The 15,516-nt window shown below is 41.8% G+C and overlaps 7 protein-coding genes across 7 annotated transcripts; 4 read left to right on the top strand and 3 right to left on the bottom strand.

Annotated features, from left to right (window-relative positions):
• Positions 1–187: 187 nt before the first annotated feature.
• On the top strand, positions 188–1,014 carry SJAG_02531 (60S ribosomal protein L1). The gene has a single exon (XM_002173703.2). The coding sequence runs from the start codon at positions 248–250 to the stop codon at positions 896–898; it is 651 nt and encodes a 216-aa protein (XP_002173739.1). The 5' UTR covers positions 188–247; the 3' UTR covers positions 899–1,014.
• Positions 1,015–1,112: 98 nt separating this feature from the next.
• On the bottom strand, positions 1,113–6,436 carry SJAG_02530 (U3 snoRNP-associated protein Rrp5). The gene has a single exon (XM_002173702.2). The coding sequence runs from the start codon at positions 6,400–6,402 to the stop codon at positions 1,291–1,293; it is 5,112 nt and encodes a 1,703-aa protein (XP_002173738.1). The 5' UTR covers positions 6,403–6,436; the 3' UTR covers positions 1,113–1,290.
• Positions 6,437–6,608: 172 nt separating this feature from the next.
• SJAG_02529 (sporulation specific protein Spo13) lies at positions 6,609–7,312 on the bottom strand. Its single transcript, XM_002173701.2, has 2 exons — positions 7,183–7,312; positions 6,609–7,137 (listed from the first exon to the last, which is right to left on the bottom strand). Exons 1-2 carry the CDS (start codon positions 7,208–7,210, stop codon positions 6,767–6,769), a joined length of 399 nt encoding a protein of 132 aa, XP_002173737.1. The 5' UTR covers positions 7,211–7,312; the 3' UTR covers positions 6,609–6,766.
• SJAG_02528 (uracil DNA N-glycosylase Ung1) lies at positions 7,252–8,769 on the bottom strand. The gene is made up of 3 exons (XM_002173700.2): positions 8,509–8,769; positions 8,095–8,427; positions 7,252–8,011 (listed from the first exon to the last, which is right to left on the bottom strand). The coding sequence occupies exons 1-3, from the start codon at positions 8,694–8,696 to the stop codon at positions 7,408–7,410; spliced, it is 1,125 nt and encodes a 374-aa protein (XP_002173736.2). The 5' UTR covers positions 8,697–8,769; the 3' UTR covers positions 7,252–7,407.
• Positions 8,756–12,565, top strand: SJAG_02527 (DNA ligase Lig4). Its single transcript, XM_002173699.2, has 18 exons — positions 8,756–9,173; positions 9,222–9,232; positions 9,275–9,337; positions 9,388–9,487; positions 9,527–9,623; positions 9,685–9,770; positions 9,811–10,344; positions 10,385–10,590; positions 10,633–10,716; positions 10,762–10,783; positions 10,824–10,917; positions 10,960–11,019; positions 11,062–11,358; positions 11,400–11,524; positions 11,569–11,697; positions 11,744–11,852; positions 11,905–12,294; positions 12,338–12,565. Exons 1-18 carry the CDS (start codon positions 8,957–8,959, stop codon positions 12,459–12,461), a joined length of 2,748 nt encoding a protein of 915 aa, XP_002173735.1. The 5' UTR covers positions 8,756–8,956; the 3' UTR covers positions 12,462–12,565.
• A 144-nt stretch (positions 12,566–12,709) lies between these two features.
• On the top strand, positions 12,710–14,369 carry SJAG_02526 (RNA metabolism pathway protein Pet127; the record flags this gene model as incomplete). The annotated part of the gene is made up of 2 exons (XM_002173698.1): positions 12,710–12,830; positions 12,889–14,369. 2 exons carry the CDS (start codon positions 12,710–12,712, stop codon positions 14,367–14,369), a joined length of 1,602 nt encoding a protein of 533 aa, XP_002173734.1.
• Positions 14,370–14,660: 291 nt separating this feature from the next.
• On the top strand, positions 14,661–15,505 carry SJAG_02525 (TRAPP complex subunit Trs33; the record flags this gene model as incomplete). Its single annotated transcript, XM_002173697.1, has 3 exons — positions 14,661–14,857; positions 14,934–15,078; positions 15,128–15,505. The coding sequence occupies 3 exons, from the start codon at positions 14,661–14,663 to the stop codon at positions 15,503–15,505; spliced, it is 720 nt and encodes a 239-aa protein (XP_002173733.1).
• Between the last annotated feature and the right edge of the window lie 11 nt (positions 15,506–15,516).

Here is a 15,516-nt window from a genome sequence, read left to right as displayed (position 1 = left end):
GAAGCGTCTTCCACTACACCAGAGGGCGTTTAATGAGCTCGTACGACGTTTACTGCGCATCGTTGCAACACGCACTATTGCGCTTCACTCATGTTTATATCGTTTAGGGCTGTCACGTGTATCACGACCCCGCGAACGATTGCTACACCACTGGGTTTATGCCCTACCCTAATTGTGACTGCCCACACGGAACTCAGTCATTTGTTCAAGTACATGCCCTCCCATCTTTACAACACCAGCACACACCATGTCGAAGGTTTCGGTTGCCACGGTCCGTAAGAACGTCGAAGACATCCTCAAGGGTGCCGAGGAGAAGAAGCGCAACTTCGTTGAGACTGTCGAGCTTCAAATTGGTTTGAAGAACTACGACCCTCAACGTGACAAGCGTTTCTCCGGTACTATCAAGTTGCCCAATGTCCCTCGCCCCAACTTGTCCATTTGCATTCTTGGTGACGCTCACGATTTGGACCGTGCCAAGCACGGTGGTGTCGATGCCATGTCTGTCGAGGACTTGAAGAAGCTTAACAAGAACAAGAAGCTTGTTAAGAAGTTGGCCAAGAAGTACGATGCCTTCATCGCTTCTGAGGTTCTCATCAAGCAAATCCCTCGTCTGTTGGGTCCCGGTTTGTCTAAGGCCGGTAAGTTCCCTTCCCCCGTCTCTCACAACGATGACTTGTACGGTAAGGTTACTGAGGTCAAGTCCACCATCAAGTTCCAACTCAAGAAGGTTCTTTGCTTGGGTGTTGCTGTTGGCCACGTTGAGATGACTGAGGACCAACTCATTGCCAACATCATGCTTGCCATCAACTTCTTGATCTCTTTGTTGAAGAAGGGCTGGCAAAACATCGGCTCCTTGGTCGTCAAGTCTACTATGGGCAAGCCTTTCCGCCTTTACTAGACGTGGTGAACGGGGTGTCGTTTCAAATCGGATCTGGAAGTAATAAGACGGTTTGATGCCAAAATCGTAAATGTGAAGGAAGGAGACTAGTAGTTTCAGAGTCAGAGCTGTGTCGTAGAGGGTGTAGGTTTTAGGTTGAGTTGTAAGAGCTGTTTGTTACATGGTTTTCATGTGGTCGTGTCCGCCGGTTTTGGCTTGCTCCGCTCTATTAAAAGCCCTTATAGTTTCATTTGCAACGAATCTGCAGTTCATACCCATGATTTCTTGTCCTCAGCAACTGTCATTTATTCTTTGTATCCATTGTAATTAAGAATTGTATTGCGATGCCAAACATACCAAAAATTTTAAGTCCTAAAAAAATACCAAAACAATTTCCTCATTGACCAGATCCCTTACTCGTCGGATTGATGTTGTTCAACGTACTCAGCAGCACGTTGTTTCACGTCTTCAACACCCTCTGGGGTACCATGGTCCTTTTCAAATAAAAGCCATTTCTTGAAAACGAATTTAGCCTTCTTCAGGGAAAGTTTGTTGGCCAGAAGACGTTGAAACAAACGGCGCACGATTGATACGTCACCCTGCTTGATTTCCATATCCAACAGGACATTCCACAGATCAAGACGCTTAGGATAGTTGCTAAGAAGACCTTCGAAGATAGTACGTCCGCGCTCGGGATCACCTTGTTTGAATTCGAGCAGAGCGAATTTCTCAATGGTGGAAACATGATCCTTCTTTGGCAAACTCTGAAGACTGCGTTGAAGTAAACCCCGAGCAGCTTCAGCGTCATCGTTGCTCATTAAGAATGTAGCATAGTTGAGCCAAACAGAAGCGATCTGACTGAACCGCTTAACCATCCGCTCCATATACTCCTTCGCTAAGTCAAGGCGCTGTTGCTTAATGAGTATACCACACAGGCGCTCATAAACGACAAGCTCGTCGTAAAAGTGGCAGGCCTCCTTGAACGTCTTGTCCAAAGTCTCTTCATTGCCATAAGCAACCTCCAAGTTGAGTAAAGCAACCCAAACATTAAGCTTTTCTTCCTCCTCACGGAAGTTGATTGCCTTCAAAGCACGTTGTCCGATTTCACGAGACTTGTCAATTTCGTTTAAGCCCAGGTGGTAAGCCATGTAGCCAATCCACAACAACGATGAATTGGGCTCTGAAAGAAGCTTTCTCTCAAAGTCAGCGGGACCTTGCGGAGCATCGTCCAAATCACGCTCTTCGTCGTCATCCTTGACGTTCTTCTTCTTTTTGCGCTGAGGACCATCCTCAGCGTCCGAGTCTTCGTCCGAAGAATCCGCAGATGCCTCTTTATCAAAAACAGTAGAATCGGCCTTCCAGTCAAAACCCGCGGCCTCTAAACCCTTAGCATCCTCTTTTTCCTCATCACTAGACTCGCTTTCTGAATCAGAGTTTACTTCCTCTTCGGCAGACTCATCCATGGCTTCATCAGAGTCTTCTTCTTCGTCAGCAGAGGATTCAAGATCCTCCTCAGCTCCACTTTCATACATATCGACATCCGAATCGGCATCAAAGTAAGAAGATTTTAATCCGAGAGCAACACGTCTCTTTTCTGGATCAACACTCAAAACATGTGCACGCACCTTGTCTCCGGCGCTGTAAAGCTTGGTCACATCATTGACGGTAGTGTCAGCAATTTCTGACTTGTGACACAGGCCAACGATATTATCGGTACCATCCAAACGAATAAGAACTCCAAAGTCCTCACAACGAATAACAGTGCCGTCAACGTTGCTGCCGACTTCAATTTCCGAAAACTCCTTAGCAGAGGCTTCCTTGCTAGACACGCGGCTAGGCTTCAAAGACAGTTCGATACGCTTCTTTTCCTGGTCCACGTGAACGACCTTAGCCTTAACAAGCTGGCTGACTTGGAAATGAGGCTTCCACTCCTTGATGAAAGAATCAAAAAGTTCTGCGATCTTTACACGACCAACAACGTTGCGACCAAGAGTCACGAATAAACCAGTATCCGCAACGTTGGTGACGAAACCTCTGTAAACTCGGTTCATCTCCACATCTTCAAATGATTTGATCTCAGGATCCTTAATCTCCTTGCCCTCCTCGAAATGAGAAGCTCTAGTACTCAAGGCAATCTTTCGGTTGGGAACGTCAACACTCAACACATAAACGCGAACAAACTGATTGCGCGAGAAAAGAGAGTTAGGAGATGTTTCAAAATCATCGGAGACATCGGTTCTTGATACACGACCGGACAAAGCACCAGGGAGTTGGACAATCATTCCCATATCATTGATATTAGAGATTCTTCCCAAGAGTTTGTCACCAGCACTGATAGTTTCGTAATCTACAACATGCTCCATAGCAGAGAGTGTCAAAATTTCACCGGATGAAAGCACTGTACATTGAATAGCACTGCCGACAGGGAACTTTTCAGTAATAGAGTTCAGTGTCTCAAGGTCGTTCGACGCATCCAGGGCAGCAATACGGCCACGGAGATTAGAGCCAACGGAAACCCAGATGCATTCAGGAGTTGTGTTGTTAACAAAAGCAATACAAGTATCACCCTTCTTGAACGTTAAAGCTTCGCCAGAGAACTCGGTCTGCTTCATCACGGAAGGTTTGATGCTCAACTCCAGAAACTGACGAGGTGATACGCGATGAGATATAGGCAAAAACTTGTGGTTTTTGGCATCATGAGTTCCGAGAACTCTGACCTGAATCTTGTCGCCCTTTTTGAATGTAGAGAAAGGTTTGGATGGATCCGAGATATCCTCAAAATTATCAAAAGCCTCAGATACATCAACACGGCCATGGACGTTCTTAGCGAGATCAATATTGAGCTGCGTAGCCTTTACGGAACTAATTACACCCCAGGTCAACTTGCCGGTAGTGTAATCATAGGCCTTGGTTATAGATTCATCAACGGGTTCGATAACGACGTATTTACTTTCCGTAATTTCATCAACCTTCTCATTAACCTTGTCCAGTGGCTTCAATGAAACCAAAGCACGCTCCTTCTCCATATCAATGGAAAAACAGACGCAAGTCAAAGACTGGAAAGGCTTGAACAAAGCAGCAGGCAGGGGAACATAGTTCTCCGATAAATAAGCCTTAGGTGCTAACGCAGTAACACCATTAGCAAATTCAATAAAAACACCAAACTCGGTAATGTTTTTGACAAAACCAGCATACTTAACACCTTCTTTAAGATCAGACAAAGTCTTAGGAAGCATTCCGGCCTTAGCGGCATCGATTAAAGATTGCTTCAAAGTAAGAAAAACAATACGCTTCTCAAGATCCTTGCGAAGAACAAGTACCTCGGACAGCTTCGTGGTAGCACGAATTTTGCTAAGAATCTTTTGACATTTTTTGGCATCACCATCGGACAAGTGTCCAACTTGAATAACACCGTTTACGCTGTTACCCAAGTCAACAATGACCGAGTTCTCGGTTTTTTGAGAGACAGCTCCGGAGACAACAGATCCAACTTCCAAGTCAGTAAACCGTTGTGAACGTTCGTTGGTCCAGTTTTGCTCGCGACAGCTAAGACGCATCTTGCGAGTCTCAGGATCACAGTTCACGACAGTAACAGAAACGGTCTGACCAACCTTGAAATGATCACGAGCATCTTGAATGTAAGCTTCGCTCATCTCAGCAGTGGGCAAGAAACCACGAACGTGATTGTAGAACTCAACAACAGCACCAGTGTTGAGAATACGAGCAAAAACACCAACAGCCTTGGCACCTGGTTGAACTGACTCATAAGAATCGATGATAGGGAGATCGGAATTCAGCAAAGACTTTTTAAGTGTAAGAAGGACGCGCTTTCTGTCCGAGTCAACAGCCAAGACGCGGCACTTAACGGGAAGACCCTCCTTAAACTTTCTCTCGGGGAAATGCAATTGAACATCGGCCATATGGGCAGTGGGAACTAAACCATTAATACCCTCAGACAATTTAACGATGACGCCTTGTGCAAACAAGCGAACAACACTTCCTTTAATGACTTTTCCAACGGGGATATCATCAACACGAAGGAAGGGTTGGTCAATAATGGATTCTTGAAGGGAAAGAACAAAAAGGTTGTCGACAAAACTAAAACCTGTGATACGTGCCTTGTGTGTAGAATGCAGCTGATAGTCACCAGATGAAGGATCGACCTTGTCTACACGCGAATCCGAAAGACGGGAAATGTGGGCAAAGCCGCGAACGCCCTCGACACCAACGTCGCAGAAAATACCCAAGGAAGGGGAGACAGCGCTCACCTTTGCCTCTTCAACAGTAAAGCCGAGCGGAAGCTTCTCAAGTGGATTTTCCTGTTCAGCACTGGTTTTGTTAAAATCTACAGCATGGGGCAAGAATGTTACGGCGACGGTGGGAGGGGAAGAGGGGATAGTGTACAAAATACGAGCTGGTCTCGTCTTGGCAATAGTAAACTCGTTTGCGAGGCGTTCGTTTTGAGAAAGGGATGAGTGCATCAAATCACTAGTTACGTTTAATACACCCATCAGCTTTCCGGTAACGCCATTTTCAAGGACGTCAGTAATGAGAACGTTGGCAAGGTTACCGGGAAGAATTGCTTGCACAGATGGGAACTTATCTAAAGCCTTAGGAGACGCCTGATGCATGGCAAGTTGGAAGACACGATCTTTTTTAGATGTAACCGTGCAGAGCACGGTTTGTCCCTCCATAAACTCTGTTTCCGGGTTGTAGGCACCCAAAGGAAGGAAACCAGTAAAGTCCTCAATACCGAGGTCCATAGCAATGCCATGATCCTCCCAGGAGGTAACGACAGTTTGTATAACGGAACCCTTAACAAAACCGTCTGCACCGAGCCCACCATTCACATCTTGGGGACGCAAGCTTAGCTCAATACGTTTTTTCTTTTTAGAACTACTATCGTTGGTGATAGAGGTAACACGGGCACGAACCCACTGGCCGACCGTGTAAAAGTCCAACAAGTCAGGGAATGATTCCTGTGCAACCGACTTGTTGTCCTCATCAACTTCGTCCAACTTGTCCAATCTCTCTGACAACGAATCAGAAATGCTAGTGATAGGAACATAACCAGTGAGGCAGTTGGGAAGGGAAACAGCCAAATCCAGAGTATTAATTTCGCTGATACGACCAAAAACAATGGTTCCTTCAACAACTGATTTGTAAGAGAAGTGAGATATAGGCACCGAGCCTTCATCGTCGTCATCAGCATTGGCTGTTTTCTTCGATTTCTTCGACAATTTTGATTTTGAACGCGCAGCTTGTTTCGTCTGCTTTTTTTCAGGCTTAGCCTTGCTTTCGGTGAACAAAGCGTCTCGTTTCGCTTCATTGACAACTTCCTTGTACTCTAAGGGTGTCAAAACGGAAGCACCACCACGAGGGAATGAAGTTTCGTTGTCGAGCTGCAAAATGCTCGAATTGGCGGGTTTCGACCGCGACTCTGAAGAAGAGTCACCAGAGCTAACTGGCTTGTCTTTTTTCCCCTTTTCAGACGATGAATCCCTCTTTCTTTTGAATCCAGCCATATGAAACGGGGTAGTGGTGGTGTCTAACTTTCTTCTAACGACTGCAGGGAAAAATATTATTAAGGTTAACGGAGAGCAAGGTGATTTAGTGAGATTTAGTGTGGTTTAGTGTGGGGTTGTTGTTATGAATAATGAGATGTAGTGTCGAGGAAGTCTACGAGCAGAAGCCGAGAAAGACAGTTGGAACAAAAAGAGAGAGAAGAATTATAAAAAATAAAAATAAAAAAAAAATAAAAAAAATAAAAAAATAAAAAAAAATTGTGAAAAAATCATATAAAAGTAAAGACAATTGCAAAATAATTTCTACTTAGGATTTGTGGTTAGCAATGCTTTTCATTCTTTTGTAAAACTCTTCTGAGTTAATTTATTCGTTAGGTGAATAGACAGCAAGATATTTTCGTGAATCGGCTGCACTGCGAACAGCTAATTGTATGTTTTTAAGTAAGGCGTTGCGTTCTAGGTCCCTTTTCTGGTAGTACATGAGCTCTTGCTTTAGAATTTGGTTTTCTTTTTTCACTTTAGCAACCATGTTATTAGCCTCGCTAAATAATGACACCGACAGGTCTTCAAGTTCTTTTTGCGTTTGCACTAATGTTCGTTCTATCTCAATTCTTCTGGCTCTTTCCTCATTCAATTGCTGCACCAATGCTGCATACTCGATTTTGTTGCCAACTTCCATTAACGGCGCAGTTGCATTTTCTCCTAGATCCATGACGTTTGAACTGACGCCCAAAACTTATAAAATTAGCATTTTAAAACAGGATACACAAGCACACTTACCATTACTCGATTTCTTATACTGATTCATGTTCTCTTATATGTAGTAAAGTGTTTGTTTACTACTTAGTATCGGCAGGTATATCGCAAGCCGACGACGACGTCATTACCCCACAGTCTAAATGAACGTTAAACAATACTCACTAAAACAAATAAAACAATCTACAAAAGCAATTCGGGGAGCCGAATTGCTTTTTCTATTGTAGTACATATGAATGATTAAAGTGCCTAATTCTCTGATTCCTGTTCTTTCGGGGTATCTTCAGTTTTAGACTCTGCAGAGGTCTTCTCAGCGACAACCGAGCCTTTCGAATCCTCTGTCGCCTTCAAATCCTCTGCTTTGTCTGTGCTAGTGACCTTCACGGAAGTTTTCTCAATCGTTGTTTTAGTCGTTTCGCTTGAAGTTGTTGCAGTAACAACTTTTTTTACTTCCGTAGGTAAAGTAGCATCTTTTGGTGCCACTTGCTTTTTCTTTCCAGAAACTGCTCCCCAGTCAATGCAGTATTCCTCGCCAAACTTCTCCTTTAGCCATTGATTCGTCTTCTTGAAGTGTTGGCACTCAAAAAAACCACGGTGAGCAGAAAGGGGACTGGGGTGAACGCTGCGGAGTACACAGTGAGTTGCAAGGGAAAGATTTTTCAATCTGTTAGCTGCTGGTGTTCCCCAAGCGAGGAACACAAGACCTTTAGGATGACGTTTCAAAATAGTCTGTAACACAGCATGTGTAAAAGATTCCCATCCTTTACCAGCATGCGAGTTTGCCTGATGTGCACGTACAGTCAAATTCACGTTTAGCATGAGGACACCTTGTTCGGCCCAAGGTACAAGGTAGCTAGATATGTGTTAGCTCACCATCGTCATGAAAGTTGTTTTCTTAATATATAATATAGAAAAACATGATCGGACAGTACATACCCGGTGTTGGGTATTTCAAAATCAGGATAATCGTTCTTAATCGTCCTGTAGATGTTTTTAAGACTAGGCGGACAGGGAATGCCAGCACGTACAGAAAATGACAAACCATGTGCTTGTCCAACATTATGATATGGATCCTGTCCCAAAATAATTACGCGAACTTTGTTTAAGGGCGTAAGTCTTGACCATGAATAGATGTCTTCCTTTGGAGGGAAAACTCGTTGACTTTGCCATTCAGTCATCAAGAACTTTTTCAGTTGCAAAAAGTACGGTTTCAAAAACTCATCCTTCAGTGCCATAAACCAAGAGTCATCCATAGTTGTGATTTCAAGCCTGCACAGAATTATTCGTTAGCAATTCATTAATAAGATACATGAGCAACATAAATAATGAAAAAAGAAAGAGCTAACTTACTGTAACAGTTTTTTCTGCTCAGCATTCAAGTTCTTAATCCAGTCCTCCTTCTTTTGAGTCCGTGTATTCACGTCCATAGTAGATGCGCTATTATTGACAGTTTGTCTTTTGAAAAACTGATTAACGCATCGCTGCTTCAGATTCTTCATTTCTCCCAGGACGGGAGCACCTGGATTCTTTCTTTTCATCGAAAACAAAAAGATTTTTAATATAATCTTTGCGGATTCTGCTTGTTATTGTTTTAATGGAGGATATGTCCCTGTACCATCCAAGAGCGTATAGCTCGGTTATTCCACGTTTAATTACCTTAAAAAGGGCATATCAGTTAATGGCGCAAACGTTAGAATTGCCCAGCAATTGCAGAATACTTTATCTAAGTTAATTCCGTTAAAACGATACTTAATATCTGGACTAATTGTTTCAAACCTTTAATTAGTTATTTGTTACTATGACTGAAATTCCGGCAGACTTTAAAAATCATGCGCCTGGACTTTCTTATTATTCGCTTGTTAGTTCTGTTTTAGAACCGCTTTCAAACACTCGAAAGAACAGACACTTGCCGACAAGGAGCGACGTTTACAAACGGAAGCATGACATACTTGAAACCTATATGAATCGCTGGAGGGAAGACGTGGGTCCGGACCTGTATCCTATGATGAGACTGTGTACGTTTGCGAGGAGACATGTTTGATTATATTTACTAATGAGAAAAGTGCTTCCTGAAGTATGACAAATTGCTGTTCGCAATTGATAATAACCTTGATAGCTGGATAGACAACGCAATTCGTACGGATTTAAAGAGTTTGGTTTAGGGAAACTTTTTGTGAGAGTTAGTTTCAAATTTATGGCACAACATTATTCATTACTTACCAACGATAGGCATTCCATTTGAGTCCCCATTCGGAAGATGCTCTTGCCTTGAAAGAATGGAAATCACCACAAAGCAAGTTTAGTGGAAACTTTATTGCTGTTGTCCAAGGTTAGTTACTTGTTGAATGACTACTAACGTGGTAATTAGACGTAATCAATCGAAGAGCACTTCGAAATTATCCTAGCACTTATTCCATAGACGATGTTAACTCGTTTCTGGATGACATATCTAATGCTCCAAATGAGTACGTTTGAAAATAACGATGATATACACCCTACCATTATGTCACAAAACTAAACTTCCAGGGCTACAAAAGTGAAAGTTCTGGAGGAACTGTATCAACACATGTCGGCTATTGAACTGAGATGGCTTGTTCCTATTTTGTTAAAAGGTATGCTTGTCGCTTGCTTACAAACAAATAACCAGATTAGTAAGACGATTTGGAACTTCTGAAAACTTCATTCTCTCCGTATTTAACATTGATGCTGCCCGTCTTTACAGATTGTGTAGTTCATTAAAGCGAGTATGCTATGAATTGCACGACCCCAATAAACGGCTTACGAAAAAACAAAAAGAGGTAAATGTTTTCAATTGTTTTCAACCACAATTAGCGAACTACACAAAAGTTGAACTTAAGGAGGTCGTGGAATGTATGCACAATAAACCTTTTTGGATTGAAGAAAAGCTGGACGGAGAACGTATACAGCTACATTATGCTAGAGGTAACTTTCAATTCTACAGTCGCAACTCCTTCAATATTACAGATGTATACGGTTCGTCATATAACGATGTCGACTCAAAGTTGACAAAGTACCTTATTGGATCATTTCAGGAGAACGTCAGGGAAGTTATACTTGATGGAGAAATGGTCACTTGGGATCCAATTATGGAGACTGTAATCCCTTATGGAAGCTTACGTGCAAGTTCTACGTCAACTAATGAAGAGTATTCCTACTATCCTTACTGTGCGTTACATTTGGGACGGCATTGTACTAAACGGAGCAGATGTGGTATTCGACATACTATTTTTGAACGGCTTTTCTTTATTGAATTATTCGTTAGAATCACGGAGAAAAATACTGAGTAAAGTTATAATTAGCGAGACGCGCAGAATGAGTGTGCATCGCTATACCGAAGGAAGCACAGTGGACGATATTGATCGCGCACTTAAAGAAACTGTCATAGAAAAGTCAGAAGGCCTTGTGATAAAGGTAAAGTTTTGTCGTATGTATTGCTGTCTTTAACACAAGCAGAACCCGACAAGTCCATACACACTTGGTGAACGCACAAACGACTGGATCAAAGTGAAACCGTACTATATGGAAGGCTTCGGCGAGGTAAACATAAACTCAGTGACAATCACTAATGACCAAATTTTATAGGATTTAGATTGCTTAATAATGGGTATGGTTCAGTGGGCGCAACCTTTTATTAATTCATGCAGGCGGTTATTATGGTAGAGGAAACAGGAAGCATTTAAGCTCATTCCTCTGTGGATTAAGAGTTAGCAAGCATGATTCAAAAGAACCAATTGAACAGTAAGGGACGTCCTCTAAAGGCATACGACTAACAGTTACAAGATTCCAGTCATTCTTTCGAGTAGGAGGCGGGTTTACTCGAAATGACTATGCATCCATCAGGTAATTACCATTCTTAAATCGCAGCATTTACATTAAAATTAGGGAAAAAACAAATGGAAAATGGCACGAATGGAATGATGAAGCATTCCAATATCATATATTGGCCGGGGCTACGAAAACCGTGAACAAACCGGACTTATGGATTCGGCCACATGACTCTATTGTTTTACAAATTAAGGCCGCCGAAACAGTTCCCACCGATAAGTTTTCTACTGGATTTACACTTCGTTTTCCACGACTTCAACATATTCGGCTGGACAAGGATTGGAGGAGTGCTCTGACATTTAATGAGTTTTTGGCTCTAAACGAGCAAGCTAAAAAGATCCCAAAAGAACATTCGTAAGTTATGTTGGATTAAATAAAAGTAAGCTAACTCTCAGACGGATCCATCGCAAAAAAAAGGTTGTCCTTGGAAAACGCAAACGCATGTCTTTTCCTCCTGAGTATCAGCAAACTGGCTCGCCTCTAAAAGTCGAGAGTAATCTCTTTGAAGGCTTTTTATTTTGTAAACTTCATGAAAGTTATACTTCCATCAACTAACAATTCTAGTTGTAACGGCACTCGAAAGCAAGGAGTATACGAAACCCATGCTTGAAAAGGAAATTCTTTCGCATAAGGGAAAAATTCAGCAGTCGATTGATTCAAACGGAAGAGACTTAATTGTTATTGCCAATAAACGTATGGAGAAAGCATTTGTAATGTCCGTTAACACTCCTAAATTTAGCAACGCTAAGAACATCTTTGGCGACGACACGAGGAGTAAAGCGAATTGTTCGGCCAGAATGGGTTATAAAGAGTATTCAAGAGGAACGCCTATTGCCGGAATATGATTTGTACGAAACGTATCAGTTTCATAATTTCGATTTACTGACTAACCTAATGAAGTCTACTATTTCCTCAGCAGCCCTGGGCTTATGAAAATCTTAGCAATGTTTTGGAAAATCTTCATTCTGCTGATTTGAATATAATGGCTAGATTGTGTGATTCTTACCATCAAATACAGTTTGAAAAAACAAAAGCTTTGGACCTAAGTTTACTGATTACAAAGGAATTTCAGCAGTTCTACCCATTTTATAATACGCGAGCGTATTTAGCAAAGCAGAAACTTGACGGGCAAGATGGATTTACTCATCATGCAAAATGGACACTAGCAGTTGATTTGTTGAGAGTCTATGGGGCGACTATACAGCAAAGTCTCAATAAGGATACGACGTTGGTGGTTTTTGATTCAATAACATCTGAAGATGAAAGTCACTTGGCTTCTGCTTGCAATGTGTACGTTTTAAAGAAGGTAGCATGCTAATATTAATGTAAACAGGAAAGGAATTACAGCAAAACTTGTTTCTTTACACGCATTCTTGGAAACATGGCAATCGACAGTATCGGAACTTCTTGAAACAAGTTCCCAAGCAAGTGCCAAAATAGAAACTGACAACGACTAGTGTTATTATTTGATAGTTCTTTTCATAGTCAGTTTTGAATAACATATTCAAGACTTGTTTTAATTTTCTATACAGGCTACCAAAGGACACTCACTGCATAATCGTAATTTAAGAATCGAATAAGACATTGAAAACGCACAAGTAAGTGCAGCAATCACAGCTTTTGTTATGTATCATATATAGAAGCAGTATTGTTATCCAATATAGCGGCCGCGATGGTGCAAGTTGTCTTTCGTAAACGAGTGAAAATGTCTAATGTTTTTAAACGATGTTCATATGCCTTGGATCGTCCTATCTCTTCTACCAGACGTTTAACAGTAAAAGAAAACGATCGTGGACGCTTAGAGGCACTTAACCAGGCTCTTACATGTAAGGTTATATGGCAGCCATTTTCTTTTTTTTTTTTTTCCGTCATTAACAATTACAGGTGTCCATAAAGCTGATGTTAAAAAGCTTCCTCGTCTCCAGCATGGCATTGACAAAGCTCTCTTTGTTCCGGGAATTCTTTCCCTGGTAAAAGGAAATAAAGGTCTAAGCAAATATGTTCAAACTATTCACCGACTTGAGAAATTCAACTATGACCTTTTGGCTCCATACTATGAGCCCAGTGAGCATAAGGAATTAAATAACCTGGCACGGAAATTCCATGTTACCTTCACCGGATCTACTAGCACTCTTTCAAAACCATTAAGTCAGCTACATTTCTTCATTTCTCAATGGAAAAAGCCAAGCACCGGGTTTCTCGGTGACCCTTTTAATGACCCAGCAACAACCACGTTTACAAGACTAACAAGGTTACCCTGTTCGTTCACGTTGAAACGCAATGGCTCTGTCTACTCTGTCAACAAAGACATTTTTGACGATGACTCGGGAAACAAAATATTAATGTCACTTGGAAAGAGCTTAGAAACATTTCTCACAGTTGATAAGCAAGAATTCTCCCGATTCTTCTATGACAACCCAACCGGCTTACAGCCATCTCAGCCAGTCAACTTGTATAATTACTCAAAGTTCGGCAGTATCCTCATGCGTTCGCAGCTCGACTGCTATGATCATCGTGTAAGTCGATCTGGCATTTTTGATTTAAAAACACGAGCTGTTTTTGGTGTCCGAATGGACAGAGAGCATCCTGAGCTTTATTCCAAATTCAAAATTTTGGGAAGATCCGGTATCTATTCGTCTTTTGAACGTGAACAGTATGACATGATACGGTCATCGTTGTTGAAATACAGCATTCAGGCACGCATTGGCAATATGGCGGGTGTCTTCATCACCTATCACAACACACGGGTCATCTTTGGTTTTCAATTTCTCGCATTAGATGCTATGGACAAAGTGCTGTATGGTTCTTCAACAGTTGGCAATCAGTGTTTTTCGTTAACAGTTCAACTCTATGAAAACATTCTAAAAAGATCAGTAGCAACATATCCAAAAGCTAATCTTCGGATTACATTTTACACTACGAATAATACGGAACCAAAGCTGTTTGTGTTTGTTGAAAACCTAGATTCAATTATTCCGGCAAAGTCTGCTTGTTCATCGAAATCCGCTGACAGTTCGACCCGTTCACGTACAGAAGACAGTGATAAAACAACGAAACGGCAACATATACACCCCACAAGCTGTTATGTTTACAGCCTCCGTCACAATCTGAACGGTCAATGGGTAAAATCATTACCGCAAAGCATGCTTACAACAAAAAATTGGTTCGTTGATTACGTTTGTGAGAGTATGACAGACGAGTCTCATATGCTTTCCATACTTGATCGGCTAAACAGAACTACTCGGAAATTTGCGGAAAAGTCTGCCAAACCATCTGCATCACTTCAATTACTTCTCCAACAACTTGCTTCCAATCCAGCTCTCTATAAAGATTTCAAAGTGATGAAACCTCAAACGCTGTATTAAACGGTGTGTTTTTATGCCCGTCTTTCATGTTTCGATTCCATTGCCTAGAACCTCCTTGACCTTACTCTTCCAACTCTCAAAGCTGCGAACATCTAATCTTACTAACTCTTTTGACTATTAAACAAATAGAAAACACAATTTTTGATCGTTGTCTGCTTACTTTTATCCTCGGAACTCGGCTTTGAGTGTGTTTCTATAAAATACCGAGTGTACCTTTTCACTTTCTAATCCCCCTCTCTAAACCCTTTTGGCGACCTTTCCGTTCGTTACATTAAAGATATTATTTTAGAAATGCTAGTTCCGCAACAGTTTCCGCTTTCCGTTAACGCCTCATCTCAGGACTATTTGCTGACGGAGTTGATTTACTTGGCAAAGGATTTTGTTGAGGAAAAACTGGGTCCGGACACTCCAGAGGAGCAGAGGGACATGCACACCTTCAACTTTCTCGAAGCCATTGGTTTTGAAACGGGAAAGCGATTCACTGAAAGGTTTGTCCATCATCTAAAATTTGCTAGACGGAAAACAAAGCGATATCTAGTCTACTAACAACCATTATCGTTGCAGAATCATGATTCAGCATGTCAGATTGACGACTACGCTCGATATGATGAGATTCATCTGTCGTGAAGCCTGGGCTATCGTGTTCAAGAAGACAATCGACAATCTTAAAACCAATCGAAAGGTGATTAACGATTCTCAGAAACCGAAAGTTTCTGTTTCACATGGTTCCACAGCTCAGTTACTAACATATATCATAGGGCATGTTCATCCTGACGGATAATAGCTTTTGTTGGTTTATGAGAATGGCCCAAATCCCAGAGACTGAATTGACAAAGACTACAGCACCGTTCCTCTGTTGGCCGGCAGGATTTGTTCGTGGCGTTATGCAGGCTTTTGGTTACGAGGTTCAAGTTGCTGCTCATTGTCCTTCATTGCCTGTAGCCATTTTTCAGATTAAAGTTCTTCCTCGTGAACCCCGGTTACCACAAGGAATGGCTAGTTTGTCTATTTCTGACAAGTCTTCAAGGTCCTATTCTATTTTCTCCAACTCCTACGATTACAGAACTCGCTCAATTGCCTCTACAACGTCATCCGAGAAGTTGGATACAAACGCTTCCCAAGCAGGAACATTATAACCGGCGAGCTC

Source organism: Schizosaccharomyces japonicus, assembly GCF_000149845.2.
Source record: "Schizosaccharomyces japonicus yFS275 unplaced genomic scaffold supercont5.1, whole genome shotgun sequence".
Lineage (NCBI taxonomy): Eukaryota > Fungi > Ascomycota > Schizosaccharomycetes > Schizosaccharomycetales > Schizosaccharomycetaceae > Schizosaccharomyces > Schizosaccharomyces japonicus.
This window is presented reverse-complemented; position numbering and strand designations above follow the sequence as displayed.

Coding starts and splice junctions, on each gene's coding strand:
- SJAG_02529 (XM_002173701.2), bottom strand. CDS start 7,210: ATGAATCAGTATAAGAAATCGAGTAATG. Junction 7,138..7,182: donor GTATAAGAAATCGAGTAATG/GTAAGTGTGCTT, acceptor TAATTTTATAAG/TTTTGGGCGTCAGTTCAAAC.
- SJAG_02528 (XM_002173700.2), bottom strand. CDS start 8,696: ATGAAAAGAAAGAATCCAGGTGCTCCCGTCCTGGGAGAAATGAAGAAT. Junction 8,428..8,508: donor GAGCAGAAAAAACTGTTACA/GTAAGTTAGCTC, acceptor AATTCTGTGCAG/GCTTGAAATCACAACTATGG. Junction 8,012..8,094: donor TTTGAAATACCCAACACCGG/GTATGTACTGTC, acceptor ACACATATCTAG/CTACCTTGTACCTTGGGCCG.
- SJAG_02530 (XM_002173702.2), bottom strand. CDS start 6,402: ATGGCTGGATTCAAAAGAAAGAGGGATTCATCGTCTGAAAAGGGGAAA.
- SJAG_02527 (XM_002173699.2), top strand. CDS start 8,957: ATGACTGAAATTCCGGCAGACTTTAAAAATCATGCGCCTGGACTTTCT. Junction 10,591..10,632: donor CAGAAGGCCTTGTGATAAAG/GTAAAGTTTTGT, acceptor TAACACAAGCAG/AACCCGACAAGTCCATACAC. Junction 10,717..10,761: donor ATATGGAAGGCTTCGGCGAG/GTAAACATAAAC, acceptor CAAATTTTATAG/GATTTAGATTGCTTAATAAT.
- SJAG_02531 (XM_002173703.2), top strand. CDS start 248: ATGTCGAAGGTTTCGGTTGCCACGGTCCGTAAGAACGTCGAAGACATC.